The sequence below is a fragment of the Gobius niger genome, assembly GCF_951799975.1.
Source record: "Gobius niger genome assembly, chromosome: 4".
NCBI lineage: Eukaryota > Metazoa > Chordata > Actinopteri > Gobiiformes > Gobiidae > Gobius > Gobius niger.
Genome location: NC_136855.1, coordinates 2,440,158 through 2,454,088, shown reverse-complemented (window position 1 = coordinate 2,454,088; position 13,931 = coordinate 2,440,158). Strand labels below are relative to the sequence as shown.

The 13,931-nt window shown below is 43.0% G+C and overlaps 2 protein-coding genes across 2 annotated transcripts in view; both read right to left on the bottom strand.

Moving 5' to 3' along the window:
• The window catches only part of LOC306962383 (NACHT, LRR and PYD domains-containing protein 3-like), a gene marked incomplete at its 3' end in the record, with an annotated part of 158,941 nt that overhangs the window by 90,918 nt on the left and 54,092 nt on the right, over window positions 1–13,931 (bottom strand). Inside the window, exon 5 of the mRNA XM_079555503.1 lies at window positions 2,147–2,221. Within this exon, the coding sequence (XP_079411629.1) occupies window positions 2,147–2,221 (75 nt within the window). The remainder of the gene's footprint in view (window positions 1–2,146; window positions 2,222–13,931) is intronic.
• Window positions 4,838–9,598, bottom strand: LOC306962316 (C-myc promoter-binding protein-like; the record flags this gene model as incomplete). Its single annotated transcript, XM_079555436.1, has 6 exons — window positions 4,838–4,954; window positions 7,091–7,119; window positions 7,545–7,609; window positions 7,931–8,093; window positions 8,975–9,092; window positions 9,314–9,598. The coding sequence occupies 6 exons, from the start codon at window positions 9,596–9,598 to the stop codon at window positions 4,838–4,840; spliced, it is 777 nt and encodes a 258-aa protein (XP_079411562.1).

Sequence of the window (13,931 nt, the reverse complement as noted above, 5' to 3'; positions counted from 1 at the left end):
GATTTTAACACAAGATGAGCTGAGCATTTTTTCATTTTTTTCACAGTTTATTTTTTGCACTTTTCTTATCATGTTTTACTATTGTTGTTTATTCAGGTTTTCTTTATTTTTGTACTTTGCACTCTGCACCTGTACAGCACTTTGGGGCAGTGATGACTGTTTTGTAACTGTGCTTAATAAATACATTTGACCATGAAAGGTGCAGTAGAAAATAAAAACAAGTCTCACAAATTCTTATCTTATGAATTTGTGTTTCACCCAATATTAATGATTTCCGTATTTCATTGAATGCAATCAAAGCAGTGTGCGGTCTATGGTGTGGAGGGGAGAGAGGGGCGTGGAGGGGGGGCCGCAGAGCAGGGCTCACTACTGACACCTACTGACAAAAAAATTCAAAAAGGTTTTCTAAAACAATCTACTTCTCCACTGTTGTACTTGAAACGCAGTATTTTTCTATTGCATTTGTTAATAAACAGGACTTGGGGCCAGATCTTGTGTTTCATGGCGCAGGCTGTAGAGCAGACGACTGCGCAGACTTACAATCTTCAGTGTCATACCTGGCGCAAAAAGTGGGAAGGACAGGGGGGGGGGGGGGGCAGACTGGCATTGCGATGTTGTGGCGCCGCCCCCTCCCCATGCTTTCCCCAGACCACTACTGCTGAAGGCGGTGGGTTGTGAGGGGGGGTTGTCATGTAAACGCTTAATAACATATGCAGTGCACACTGTTTAATACAGATGAAAGAAATAAAAGTGTCCCTCCACTGCTGCAGATCCAAGCTGAGCGGGCGGGACAGAGAGGCACAGCCTCGCGTTAGACACTGTTCGAATGCACAAAGTTACGAAATGTACAGGATTTAATTGATCAGGCACTGTTGTTTCGGCTGTGGAGGAGTTGCAGAGTTATGCAGCAGTTACAAGAAAACTGTAGCGTATTGGAACATTTGAGCTACAGCTGCAGGATTCTTGGAGCGGCTGAATTGGGGGGGAAAAAAAAGTTTGTGAAATGCACTTTCTGAGCTGTAGTCGATAAGGAGCAACAATGTACAAAGGAAACATGAGGCTTATTACAACGGCCACTGATGCTGATGGAAACAGTGTGAGGAAAAAGGAAACAACAGTTCTGAACTGTCTCTATTTATAGTTTATTTTTCTAACTGTGGATTTATGAAAATTTATGACTTTTAGAGATGGTTCTGTAACCTTTTCCACCTTCATACAAATCAATCATTCTCTTCTGAGCGAGGCATGGTGCACATCACACAAAGCTTCTCAACAAGAGACAATTCTTAACTAGTGAGTGTTTTCAGTGATAAGGGCGGCGTTAAGCCACACCTCAGTGACTGGACCTCAGGTTGGCTCAAACCTGACTCTAAACGTCTGCACTAACTTGTAGCTTTTAGATCATCCTTAGCCAGGGGGTGTACTCACTTATTCCTCCCTGTCCTGTGAATGTTTACATGTCATGGCCAAAAAAAAACATGATCAAATGTAAATGTTTGGGTGATGTTAGTTTAAGCAGACACTGTTTAATCATTCTTGTGATTTTAGTGAAGATCAAACCACATTTTATGAGCAATTTAGGCAAAAAATGTGAGAAATTCCAAACAGTGTACTCACTTTTTCCTCCCACTGTATTTCAGCATTAGAACTTATTGATTTATGTAATGTTCTTTGTTGCTTGTTTCAGGTGAGATCAGTTCATACTAATACATTTGTCTCTAAATACAGAGAAACTGAAGGTCTTACCCTGAGTCTGGTCCTGGCTCCTCAAAGTCTGGAGGTTCATGTTTTGAGTGGTCACTTTTCAAAGACAGACCACTGCCTCCTGACCTGGAAAACAGCAGCACAGTCACAGCTTCACACAGAACCAAACAGGAACTCTGTGTATGATTGTCCAGAGGAAACAGGTCCAAACAAATGTGGACCAGAGCCTTAAAGACACATGTGGTTTGTATCCGTCCAAACGGCCTCTTGGTTCGGCCTCTTAACGGGTCCTCAAAGGATCACTCTTTTATCATATTTATCATGATTCTGTTCAATAGATAGATAGATAGATAGATAGATAGATAGATAGATAGATAGATAGATAGATAGATAGATAGATAGATAGATAGATAGATAGATAGATAGATAGATAGAGTCTTACTGTGAGCCTGTTCTTAGTTGTTTCCTGAAGTATAAAGGTGGATCTTTTGACCGGTTGCTCTTCATGGACACAGACCTGGAGAACAGGTTTAAAAACATTATCAAACAGAAACAAAGTGAAAAGTTCTTTATATAAAAACACTCACGGTGGATCAGTGCTGCCCCCTGGAGGCCGCTGCTGCTTACGTTGACTCATCCTGGATCAGGAGTGACCGGGGCTTTGCAGAACCAATTTAGGACAAAAACAAACGTTCTCTTTAGTTTTTGGACAAATATCATTCAAATAAACAGAAGTCTTTGTCTCCTGTGTCTGGTTTGAAGGATGTGGTCGTATATGTGTTGATCTGATGTCAGTCTGTCCATCTATAGTCTCCTGCTGACCTGACCTCATGTTAAAGTGTGTTTGTTTAACTTCCTCAGGTCTGTCCCTCCACGTCCCACAAACACCAAAACTCCTCCCACTTTTGATCCTGTTTGAGGAGCTCTTTTCCCTTTGACCTCACCAACTGTGTTCAAATATCTTTACAGACGGAGTTCACAGAGTTTCATGCCTCACCTTCACCGTCCAAACATCCTCTTTCAAACATATTGTCACTCCTGATTTGAAAATGATTGAGTTCATTGTGTTGATGCTTTTTTATTAACAATTGTGCTGTTGTTCTCAAACCTGGACTAAAGTTCTGGGGCCTCATTTATCAAACTGTGCGTGAGACTCTGACTTTGAAAGTGCGTAGGAAAGTAACGCAAAATTCTGTACGCAAAGTTTGTTTCCGATCTATAAAACTCTGCATATGCGCCGGTACGCTGGAGCAGGAAGCTGCGGACCTCACGGCACGCCCTCTGCCCGCCTCCATTTGACCATAAAAGGCAATGCAAAGTGACTAATGAAGGAGATTTCCCTAAACATGAGGCGATAATGAGTGGGTTTTACCGAAGGCAAGTTGTAGAGAGGGAGGTATGGAGGACCGTGGCTGCCAAAACTATAAATATATACATAAATAAATAAATAAATAAATAAATTTAAACACATTTCTGATTGTGGAAAATGACCGGACCCCCCCCCCCCCCCACACTCCCCCCACACTCCCCCCCACACTCCCCCCCACACTCCCCCCACACTCGCCCCACCGTTTTTGGACCATCGGTCAGTGCTGTGGCCGCGTCCACTTTTCAGTCTCTCTCAGCCTTCACTGTCTACTTTGCCTCTCACGAGCCGGGACGGGGAAATGAGCATAAAGAGGCGACATCGTGGACTCTCAGAGCGGAGGATGATCGTTAATGCTCCTCTATCATATCAGCTATGTTTTATTTTGTGCCCAGACAACACGGGAAGAGGCTTAGAGGGAACCGTGCCAGAGAAAGAGAGGGAGGGATGAAATGCCCCGGTCCCCTCTCTCGGTGTCAGGGGAGGAAATAGTTACTTGTTGTGGAGTTTGGGCTGGTCTAATCGGGCAGAAAATGCAAAAGTAACACTGCGCTAATGAGTGATACGTCGCCTGTCTTTGCCCAGTTTGTAGTGGCTTCTCGTGGTTATACGACGTATACCTGCGTATCACGTAGGCTACACCACATCTGTGTCTGGGGGCACAAGCATCTTGGGGGACGGGCACGGCCCCCTATGTCCCGCCCATAGCGACGGGGTGCGCATACGTGCACGGGTACGAGCGTGTGCGCACCAATATTCACAAACATCATGATAAGTTGCTTATTTCATTCTAATCTTTGTCATTGCTGAAGAAAGTAAATTCAAACCATTTCAAACCAAACCAAACCAAACCTGACTTCCTCAAACCAGTCCTGTCTCTGCTCTCCCGTCTCTCAGCAGTGTTTTGAAAAGTGCGGACCTCGTACGGCAGCTCTTTAGTTTGTGTGGAGGAGCGCAATGTTTCACGTTCAGTTTGTTTTCTATAAATACCAACTTTGGTGCAGAGGAGCGGCTACGCAAAGTTTTGGCCTCATTTTGTTATGATATATATATTATTATTATATATATAGAGATTATGCAAAGATGTGTGGAGGTTCTATTAAGTTTTGTTATATAATGAGCTATTCACATCTGGGACATGATTTGGCCCAATGCGTCATGCGTATCTGCGCATGCGTAACTCGCCGCATAAGCAGCGCGGGCGTAACTTTGAGCCTCTGTAATGAGAGGGGCGTGTATCCGCTGTTGTGGATCTGCAGCCGCTCCGCTTTGCAGCTTTAATCACCGTGGTTTGAAGAGGCTGCAGCGGCGCGCGGTGATTCTGCTGGAGGAAATGCCGCCCCAGATCAGAAACCTGGACTAAACCAGGTCAAACGCCAAAGACCAGCCCTAAATGTTTATGGCTTTATTATTCATAAACTTCACTGCGGCTTTAGAGTCACTGCTGTGAACCACGGACATAAATACTTTAACTTTAAGACATGTAACTGTTACTGCTTCTTTTAGGAGAGGCTGGTCATCAGCGCTGCATTAGGGCCTAGTGTAGAAAACATTTCCCAACACAAAGACTTACCGCTTATTTACTTAATACTCTCTTAAAGTTTCTCCATTTACTTTCACTTTCACTGCCACGCAGTTCTAAAACAAACCAGGACTAAACCCGTCAACACTTGATTGAAAATGGAGCCAAATGGAGCCAGAAGTGGTGAAGCATGTTCACAAACGGAGTGTAAAGAGTTTCAGGCCTCACCTCTGGATCCGAGCGCGTTATTCTGCTTTTCTGCTCTTCAGATCCTCCCGAACTGTGACAACACCGCCGCCCGCAAACCGGACATGAACCAGCTGCTCCTCCAGAGACCACCGCCAGAGGGAGCTGTTCCTCAGCTAAACAGCCAGACTCTAATATACAGACATGACTGAGTGAATAAAACAGCCAGACTCTAATATACAGACATGACTGAGTGAATAAAACAGCCAGACTATAATATACAGACATGACTGAGTGAATAAAACAGCCAGACTATAATATACAGACATGACTGAGTGAATAAAACAGCCAGACTCTAATATACAGACATGACTGAGTGAATAAAACAGCCAGACTATAATATACAGACATGACTGAGTGAATAAAACAGCCAGACTCTAATATACAGACATGACTGAGTGAATAAAACAGCCAGACTATAATATACAGACATGACTGAGTGAATAAAACAGCCAGACTCTAATATACAGACATGACTGAGTGAATAAAACAGTCAGACTCTAATATACAGACATGACTGAGTGAATAAAACAGCCAGACTCTAATATACAGACATGACTGAGTGAATAAAACAGCCAGACTCTAATATACAGACATGACTGAGTGAATAAAACAGCCAGACTATAATATACAGACATGACTGAGTGAATAAAACAGCCAGACTCTAATATACAGACATGACTGAGTGAATAAAACAGCCAGACTATAATATACAGACATGACTGAGTGAATAAAACAGCCAGACTATAATATACAGACATGACTGAGTGAATAAAACAGCCAGACTATAATATACAGACATGACTGAGTGAATAAAACAGCCAGACTCTAATATACAGACATGACTGAGTGAATAAAACAGCCAGACTATAATATACAGACATGACTCTGTGAATAAAACAGCCAGACTATAATATACAGACATGACTGAGTGAATAAAACAGCCAGACTATAATATACAGACATGACTCTGTGAATAAAACAGCCAGACTCTAATATACAGACATGACTGAGTGAATAAAACAGCCAGACTCTAATATACAGACATGACTGAGTGAATAAAACAGCCAGACTATAATATACAGACATGACTGAGTGAATAAAACAGCCAGACTATAATATACAGACATGACTCTGTGAATAAAACAGCCAGACTCTAATATACAGACATGACTGAGTGAATAAAACAGCCAGACTCTAATATACAGACATGACTGAGTGAATAAAACAGCCAGACTATAATATACAGACATGACTGAGTGAATAAAACAGCCAGACTCTAATATACAGACATGACTGAGTGAATAAAACAGCCAGACTATAATATACGTGGATATCCAGCTGTCTTTAAATGGAAGAAATATTGAAAGAGTATCTGAACTTGTTTTTGGGTGTGACACTGGATGAAAAATTAAATTGGAAATCTCATGTCCACAGTATTAGAAATAAATTATGTAGAAACATTGCTGTTCTTCACAAAGTCAAATATTTTTTAAATCATGAATCTTTAAGGGTCTTATACTGCACTTTAATACTTCCTCACTTACTTTATTGCTCAGAAGTTTGGGGAAACACATAAACTACAATTCAACCGCTGATAAATATACAAAAAAAAGCTGTAAGAATAATAAATAAAACTCATAGTAGAGAACATACAAATCAACTGTTTATAAAATCAAAACTATTAAAATTACAAGATCTCATTAAATTACAGATTTTTTCGATTGCCTCAATCTGTACAATTGATGTTTGTATTCAACGCCGATGCATCCAGTGGTAGAAAACTTCACTTTACTCTCCCTTTTGCCAGAACAACCCAGAAGCGGAGTCAAACTGTGGAACGCCCTGCCCTTGAATTGAAAGAACTCCTCCACAGTGCACCGATTTAAAAAACAGCTCAAATCAACAAATATCAACTCTTACACACTGCTGTGAATATTAGATTTTAACTTTAAAAACAGTAGTACCTGTGTTGTTTATTCTAGCTTATGGCTTAAAGTATAATACCTGCGAATCAGACCATTTATGTTCTGTTTGTTTTTGTCTACCTTTTGTATCTGAAGAAAGGGGCACTTAGCATAAGCGTTGTCTTCATCGTGCTCCTTTTCAATCATGTATATAAAAATATATATATTAAAAAAATCATGTATAGTTGTTGAAATGTGAAAACATGTAACTAACATGACTGAAATAAATAAATAAATAAATATACAGATATGACTGAGTGAATAAAACACGAGATCATTAATAACAGCCAGTCTGTACTCGCGGTCGAACGCGTCTGAGCGGGAGAGAAACAGCGTCACAAACAACAGAGAATAAGTCACACTTTTGGTTCTATCTGGCAACACAGAAACTTTCACCTGGAAACAAAACAACAACATGTTTAATCATTGTGCTGATTCTCTACAGAACTATTTGGGAAATTCACCGGCAGCGTCTCACCTTCAATGGAGACCAATGTATTAGCAGTTCATCAGGATTTAGCAGCGTTATTTGTTACAGCCCAATCTTTGAAATACATCTCTCTGCACCTGCAATACTCGTACTTGTACTTATGAGCAACTAAACATGATATTTTTACTACGAAGTAATGTCACAAACATCGACTGAGAAGGAAGACAAAAGTAGGATGTTTAACATGTCCAAAGATTGGTTGTAATGCCGTTGAAACACTGGGTCGACGGTGTTCAGGCGTGGACTGACCGATGTCGATGTTCTCTCGGCCCAGAGCCACGAGACACAGGAACAGGAGGTCTCTGTATCTGCTCCTGAAACATCGAAACATAAAAGCAACTGAGGCTGAGGACACACTACATGTGATCAGAGCAGAGTCAGATCAGAGGGCATTGGATTAGCACAAAGTAGCTGCTCATGCTAAACCCTGCTTCAGGAACTAACTGTCAGGCTGCCCAACGCAGAAACAACCACACATCATCAAAAAGCAGTTGTGTTACTTCTACTGGACTAGTGCGCACTGCTACTCCTACACGGAGGTCAGGACAGCTCATTTTAGAGGCTGGATCATCATCAGCTACTTCTAAAACCAGTTGACCTCTTGACCCCCGGCTCTGGTCCCAGTGCGCTCCTACCTCTGGCGGTGGACGCCCAGTGTGAGTCCCAGCAGGTGCAGCAGTTGGTTGAGCGGCCGGTTGAGGTCGTTCCTCGGGACGTTTCGGATGATTCCCCTCAGGACGTCTTCACTGAACGACCTCTGCTGCTCAGGGACCGGCCGCGGGCTCGGGTACCCCACGTCTGACAGACAAACAGGGCTTTAACTTGGACCAGACTAAATTGTCTCCATCTAGTGGAGAATTAAAGCAGTACTAAGTAACTCTTCCCCCTAGAGGCCATAAGCGCAACTGCAGGTGTAGTAGCAAGTTACCATTTTTATTGTGTTGGAGAGTAAATACTTCGCTGACAGGAAAGGCGAAGGGAGAGAGGGTTACTGTGCATCCAATTATACAATGGAAATATTTTTTTCACTCAAACTTGGCTGTAAATACTGTTTAAAGTGACGTTAGCCCGCAGTTAGCTTTGCCCGTTAGCATGTTAGCTTCTTCCTCGTGATTCCATTAGTGTGTATTGCTTTCTCCGGACCGGTGGCAGCCAAGTTGCAAACATGGTTTTCTGTCCAGAGACACCAGGGGGCGATGAAAGACCCTCCAATCATCCCATAAACACTTGTATTTCCCCCACAGGGACTACGGGAAGGATTTATTAAGGTAAACACGTTACTTAGTGCTGCTTTAAGGGAAGTGCGAATGTTGCGTTTCCATTTTACGCATTATTTCCTACCGTCAACCTCTCGACTCCCACATTTTCTCCAGCTTGGCTTTACTCAAATCTAAAAGCTTCTTGGAAAACACTGTCTAATAGGAATGAAAACGAGGATGAAAAGCCAACAAAAATGTGACAAAAGAGCAACAAAAATGCGACAAAAATATGGTCACAAAAAAAGTTGGGATCAGTTTTGTAGGTCTTAGCTTTCAAATGAGGCGTCATACTGTCGAGAAGCTTTTTGATTTGGGTAAAGTCGGAGGAAATCCACTGGGTTAAGGCGGTGGGTAAGAGGTGAATCTCGATAACAGCCTGAGCCGGGTTTACGTTCGTGTCTGCGTGGTTGGAGGTCTTACTGTAGGAGTTCCACAGCAGATACAGCGGCTGCAGCGGGTCCTGGTGCAGTTTGAGATCGTCCCACAGAATCTGGACCAGGATGTGTTTGCTGTCGTCAGACGTCAGCTCCTGAGACACCTGCAGAGAGAGACGGCGGGGTCACCACCTGCTTTGACTTGTGCATGTTAATGACAGGGTTCATACATACAATTTAATGCAATTGTTAACGCCCCAATACGACAGTTCAATGCCACAAACAGAAAAAAAGTGAAATCGTTTGTTCTTCGGGTTTGCAAACATTTCATCAAACAAATAAAGAGATTAGTCAGAGCGTCATCCTGGTCCACAGTGTGTCTCACCGGAGCGTCCCTGTTGCAGTGCTGGGAGCTCAGCAGCAGCGCGGGGCAGGTGCCACGGCAGCTGCAGCCTCCTGAAGCACCACAGAAGGTTCCAGAAGAGGATGGGGTGAAGGTCGACCAGCGCGGGCTCACACAGACACAGGACGCCCCCTCGTTCTCCAGCAGAGACTCCAGCTCCTTCCACAGAACCAGAGGGCTGAGGTACGGCACCGTCACGGGCTCCGGGCGCTGGGACGACCAGTCTGCGCCCAGCGGCTCCTGACAGAGACCAGAGCACAAAACCATCCTTTCTTTACTAAATGCAGTGGTCAAGGTTCAGATCTGGGTCCACTTTTGTCCTTAACGGTTTAGTTTTAACGTCAAAGTAAAAAGCTCACGCACGGAATCCCCCCGACAACACTGTAATCCTTAATATGATCTTTTCCTCTGTGGAAGACGTTTCAGTAGCTCCTACAGACTCCACACTTTCCAGTCTTGGAAGGTTTTGGGAAAGTCCGGTAATGCGTCTGAGTGTGGACATAAATAACCAGAGTTTTAGGCTGTTTTAAAGCAAGTAACTCTTCCCCCTAGAGGCCATAAGCGCAACTGCAGGTGTCGTAGCAAGTTACCATTTTTTAACTTATTAATTGTCTTGGAGAGTAAATACTACGCTGACAGGAAAGGCGAAGGGAGAGAGGGTTACTGTGCATCCAATTATACAATGGAAATATTTTTTTTCACTCTCTCACAAACTTGGCTGTAAATACTGTTTAAAGTGACGTTAGCCCGCAGTTAGCTTTGCCCGTTAGCATGTTAGCTTCTTCTTCGTGATTCCATTAGCGTGTATTGCTTTCTCCGGACCGGTGGCAGTGAAGTTGCAAACATGGTTTTCTGTCCAGAGACACCAGGGGGCGATGAAAGACCCTCCAATCATCCCATAAACACTTTTTCCCCCACAGGGACTACGGAAAGGATTTATTAAGGTAAACACGTTACTTAGTACTGCTTTAAGTGGCTGAAGGTCACCTCTGCCACTAAATCTGTCTTTGCATTTAGAAAAACTGTGTTGTTTTATCGATTGTTCAGGCGGAGAACATTTTCCCTCGTTCTCCGCTTAATGAACGGACTTCGCGCTCTGACAGAAGAGACAATACAATGGAAGTGCTGATTTAGATTTGGTTAAAGGACACTCTTGAAAAAGACATTTTTAATCTCAATGAGTTTTATCCTGGATAAATAAAGGACAAAAAAACCTGTAGAAAATGCACTGGGTTAAGGCGGGGCTTATGAGGTTAAAGCAGGGCTGTGTGGACTTAAGTTTTCTTTCTAGACGCAGGGTGGATTTATAAACACCCTGCTGTGTGTAGACAAGGCCTGATGTGTCACTAAATAAAACCATACATTTAAACCTGGCTCAATCCACCATCTTAATTTGGTCGTTGAAAATGCAGTGCAATTTGGACAATTATACATGTTTAACTTGCAACAAAATGTTCCTCATGCAGTATTTCTGTCAGAAATACCGTATTTTCCGGACTATAAGTCGCACTTTTTTTCATAGTTTGGCAGGGGCTGCGTCTTATTCTCCGGAGCGACTAATATGTGGATTTTTTTTTATTCAAATATATAATTTTGCCACTAGAGGGCACTGCAGCTTAATGGAGCAGCAGAAAGAAAGTTAGGAGTGAGCGAGAAGCAGAGGTTACTTTTAGAAGAAAACAAAACAAAGCTGATCACGGGCTAAAAGCTGGAGCCACATTTAGAGGAACGACTTTGCAAATGAGAGATTGAAGAACATGCTGGTGTGAGAGGTTTGTCAACGGTGCTGAGGTTTGTTCCTTCGGCGCAAGATCCGCGGATGCAGCCATTTTTCTGTCTCTTTGGTCTGCACCGCACAGAATTATGGCCTGTACTTTGGTCTGTACCGCAAAGACCCCTCTGGAGGATTGGGACACCCTACGCACTCGCACCCACCATCGGGAACGCGCATGTGAGGGGCGCGAGGGTGGAAGTGCGAGTGTTGGGACAGGGCCTTATACTCCGGAGCCACTTATAGGTGCCTTCTGCATGACGTCACGCCAACTCAGTTCCTCCATCTGGACGGGACACACGCTAATGACCTCCAGATGAACTCACACCCACGTTTCATTTAAATCTACATTTCAAAACCGCTGAAATGCCTGAAACTTGTTGCACAGTTGGATGCAAATCAGAATTTCTCATGTCTTTCCTCTTTTAATGGGGTCCCGTTGTACTTTTCAATCGGATATCTCATCAAATTATTGAAAACTGCTGTAGCATAGAAGGATTTACTGTCAGCGTGAGATTTACTGTTCGTTAATCTGTGAAAGAGCGATCTATACAACAAGCTGGTGTTCAATTCAGTGTGTTTTACAGCATTATTAGCCTGCTGGTTTAGCGAAGTGTCAGTAACTTACCTTACTCCTGACAATGAGAATATCCTTTCTTCTTGGTCGCCATACAGATGTATTCGATACCCATCCTGACTCAAAACATCTGTTTGCAGAGAGGCTTTTTTATGCTTTTAATGATTTTCCTGTGTATGAAGACGGAAAGTCAATCAAGAAACTATGTTCTATGTAAATATGGGCAAACTCGAGTGAAGGGATGTTGTTCAGTAAATAACTGGGCTGAAGCGTGTCTGGGTCTGTAATATCCAACCATGACAGTTTGTTTGCAGATCCAAGTGCTGCATTTCCTTGTAAGTGAGTCGTGACAGATGTAGGTGAAAAAACGCTGCATAATTGTGTGGAATCGCGATCGTTTTCTGTTGCATTGGCCATTTTTGCTTCCCTTCAAATTGTCGCGCGCTTGCATTTCTAGTCACGTGACTGGGAGACGCCTATAGAACCGATCCAGATGTTTCAGGATCTGTCATTCAAACTAGTGGCAAAAATAGACTTATAATAATCACATGACAAAATGAAACTCTACCATTTGGACAGCAGCGTCTGTTGTTTTTATCTTTAGACATTGGCCTGTTTGAAGCAGAAATGTTCAAATCAGACTTTGGCCGGTGTTCATGATGACATTTTCATTTAGTCTTAGTTATTTAACAACATCATTTTCTTTTACTCCACATCTTAATGCTGGTCTAGACTAAAATGTCACGTCAATTCAATCTCAATCTAAAACTGGCTCAGTCAACCTTGCATATATATATATTTTCTTGAATCACAGGGACAAAGACCTGGAGCTGTTCCTTTGGCAGAACATTTCAACATGAGGCTCGTACAAACTTCATCACAGGAAGTTCACATGTTTTTAGTCCCGGGTCATTTGAATGGATTTTATCCCTCGACAAAAACGTGATGTGAGTCGTAGTTTTCGATGAGCTTTGTCTGACTGAAGTCTGAAAGGACGACACAAACGTGAGTCCAAAGAAGTGACGGTGGAGCAGAGTGAGCTCAGCATTGTGGAGGAGCTTCAGAGTCACATCCAGAGTCGGGCTTTATGAAACACTGAAGCCGCTGAAGCCATTTGTGCTTCGAATCACAGTTTGAAACAGTCTCTCCACAGTGACATCTAGTGGCAGAGGGTCATTACAACAGCGCTCAGTGGTTCAGGCTTTAACTGATCCGTCTGTGGTGGAAATCAAAGCAGACTTTAAAATACAGACTTTTTCTGGATGTGTTATTGTTCTGACTGTGGTTCGAGGAAAACCAATCGTTTCCTTCATCTTTCCTCCCACTAAATGCTTCTTTTTGCTCATCTTTTTCTAAAACCCATGTTAGCATGATCATATAAAGCAGCAGAAGGCAGGGTCAGGAGTAACTCGCTGGAGGATTACCCCTACTGTACATGTTTTAGGCTGCTTCAAATGGACACGAGTACATATTTATTATTACATATTAAAGACAGCAACATTCTCTCCAAAACACATTCCACACTTGAGCAGCTTCAGATTGTGAAACGTTGAGCAAAAGTGGGCGTGGTCATTATGATGTCGCTCACGGTCATGGATGAGGTCTGGCTTTTGCTGCTTCATAATAACCAGACTTTACTTTCTTTATTATTCTTAATTATTATACATGTTTTTCCATCAAGCACAGCGTTATTTCCCAGCAGACTCTAGAGCTGCTGTAGTGACAAAGGACAGCAGAGGTACTCCTGGTGTTTACAGTCACTCTTATGAATCATGTGTCCTCTTTAAACAAACAGAAGAATCCATGTCCTCAGTCCTCTTTCTAATGAGCGCCAGGACCATGACAGCATCGTCAGCTCCCCGCCATGAGGACCAAAGAGAAGCATGTTCCTCGCTCGTTGGCCGGGACGACTTTGTGATTGGTTAGATTCACCTGTCTCTCACTCAGACCCTGACAGACGCTGACCAATAGGAGCAGTGGGCGGGGCCTGTGTCCTAAACGATGGAGCACATCTGAGCTGGTCTGGGTGAGTGCCCGTGTGTTTGCTTTATCAATCCAATATTCCCCAAACCCACGTTGGCATTTTCACATCAGTCGCTTGATGAATGAAGTGTTCAGTAGTAAATGTGACCTCCTCCGAACAGAAGAAACCACGAATGATCAAGATGAAGGATTTTATAGTGCGACGGCAGAGCCATGAACAAGTGACTTTCTAATGGAAGTCAATATACACTGCTCACAAAAACCTAGGG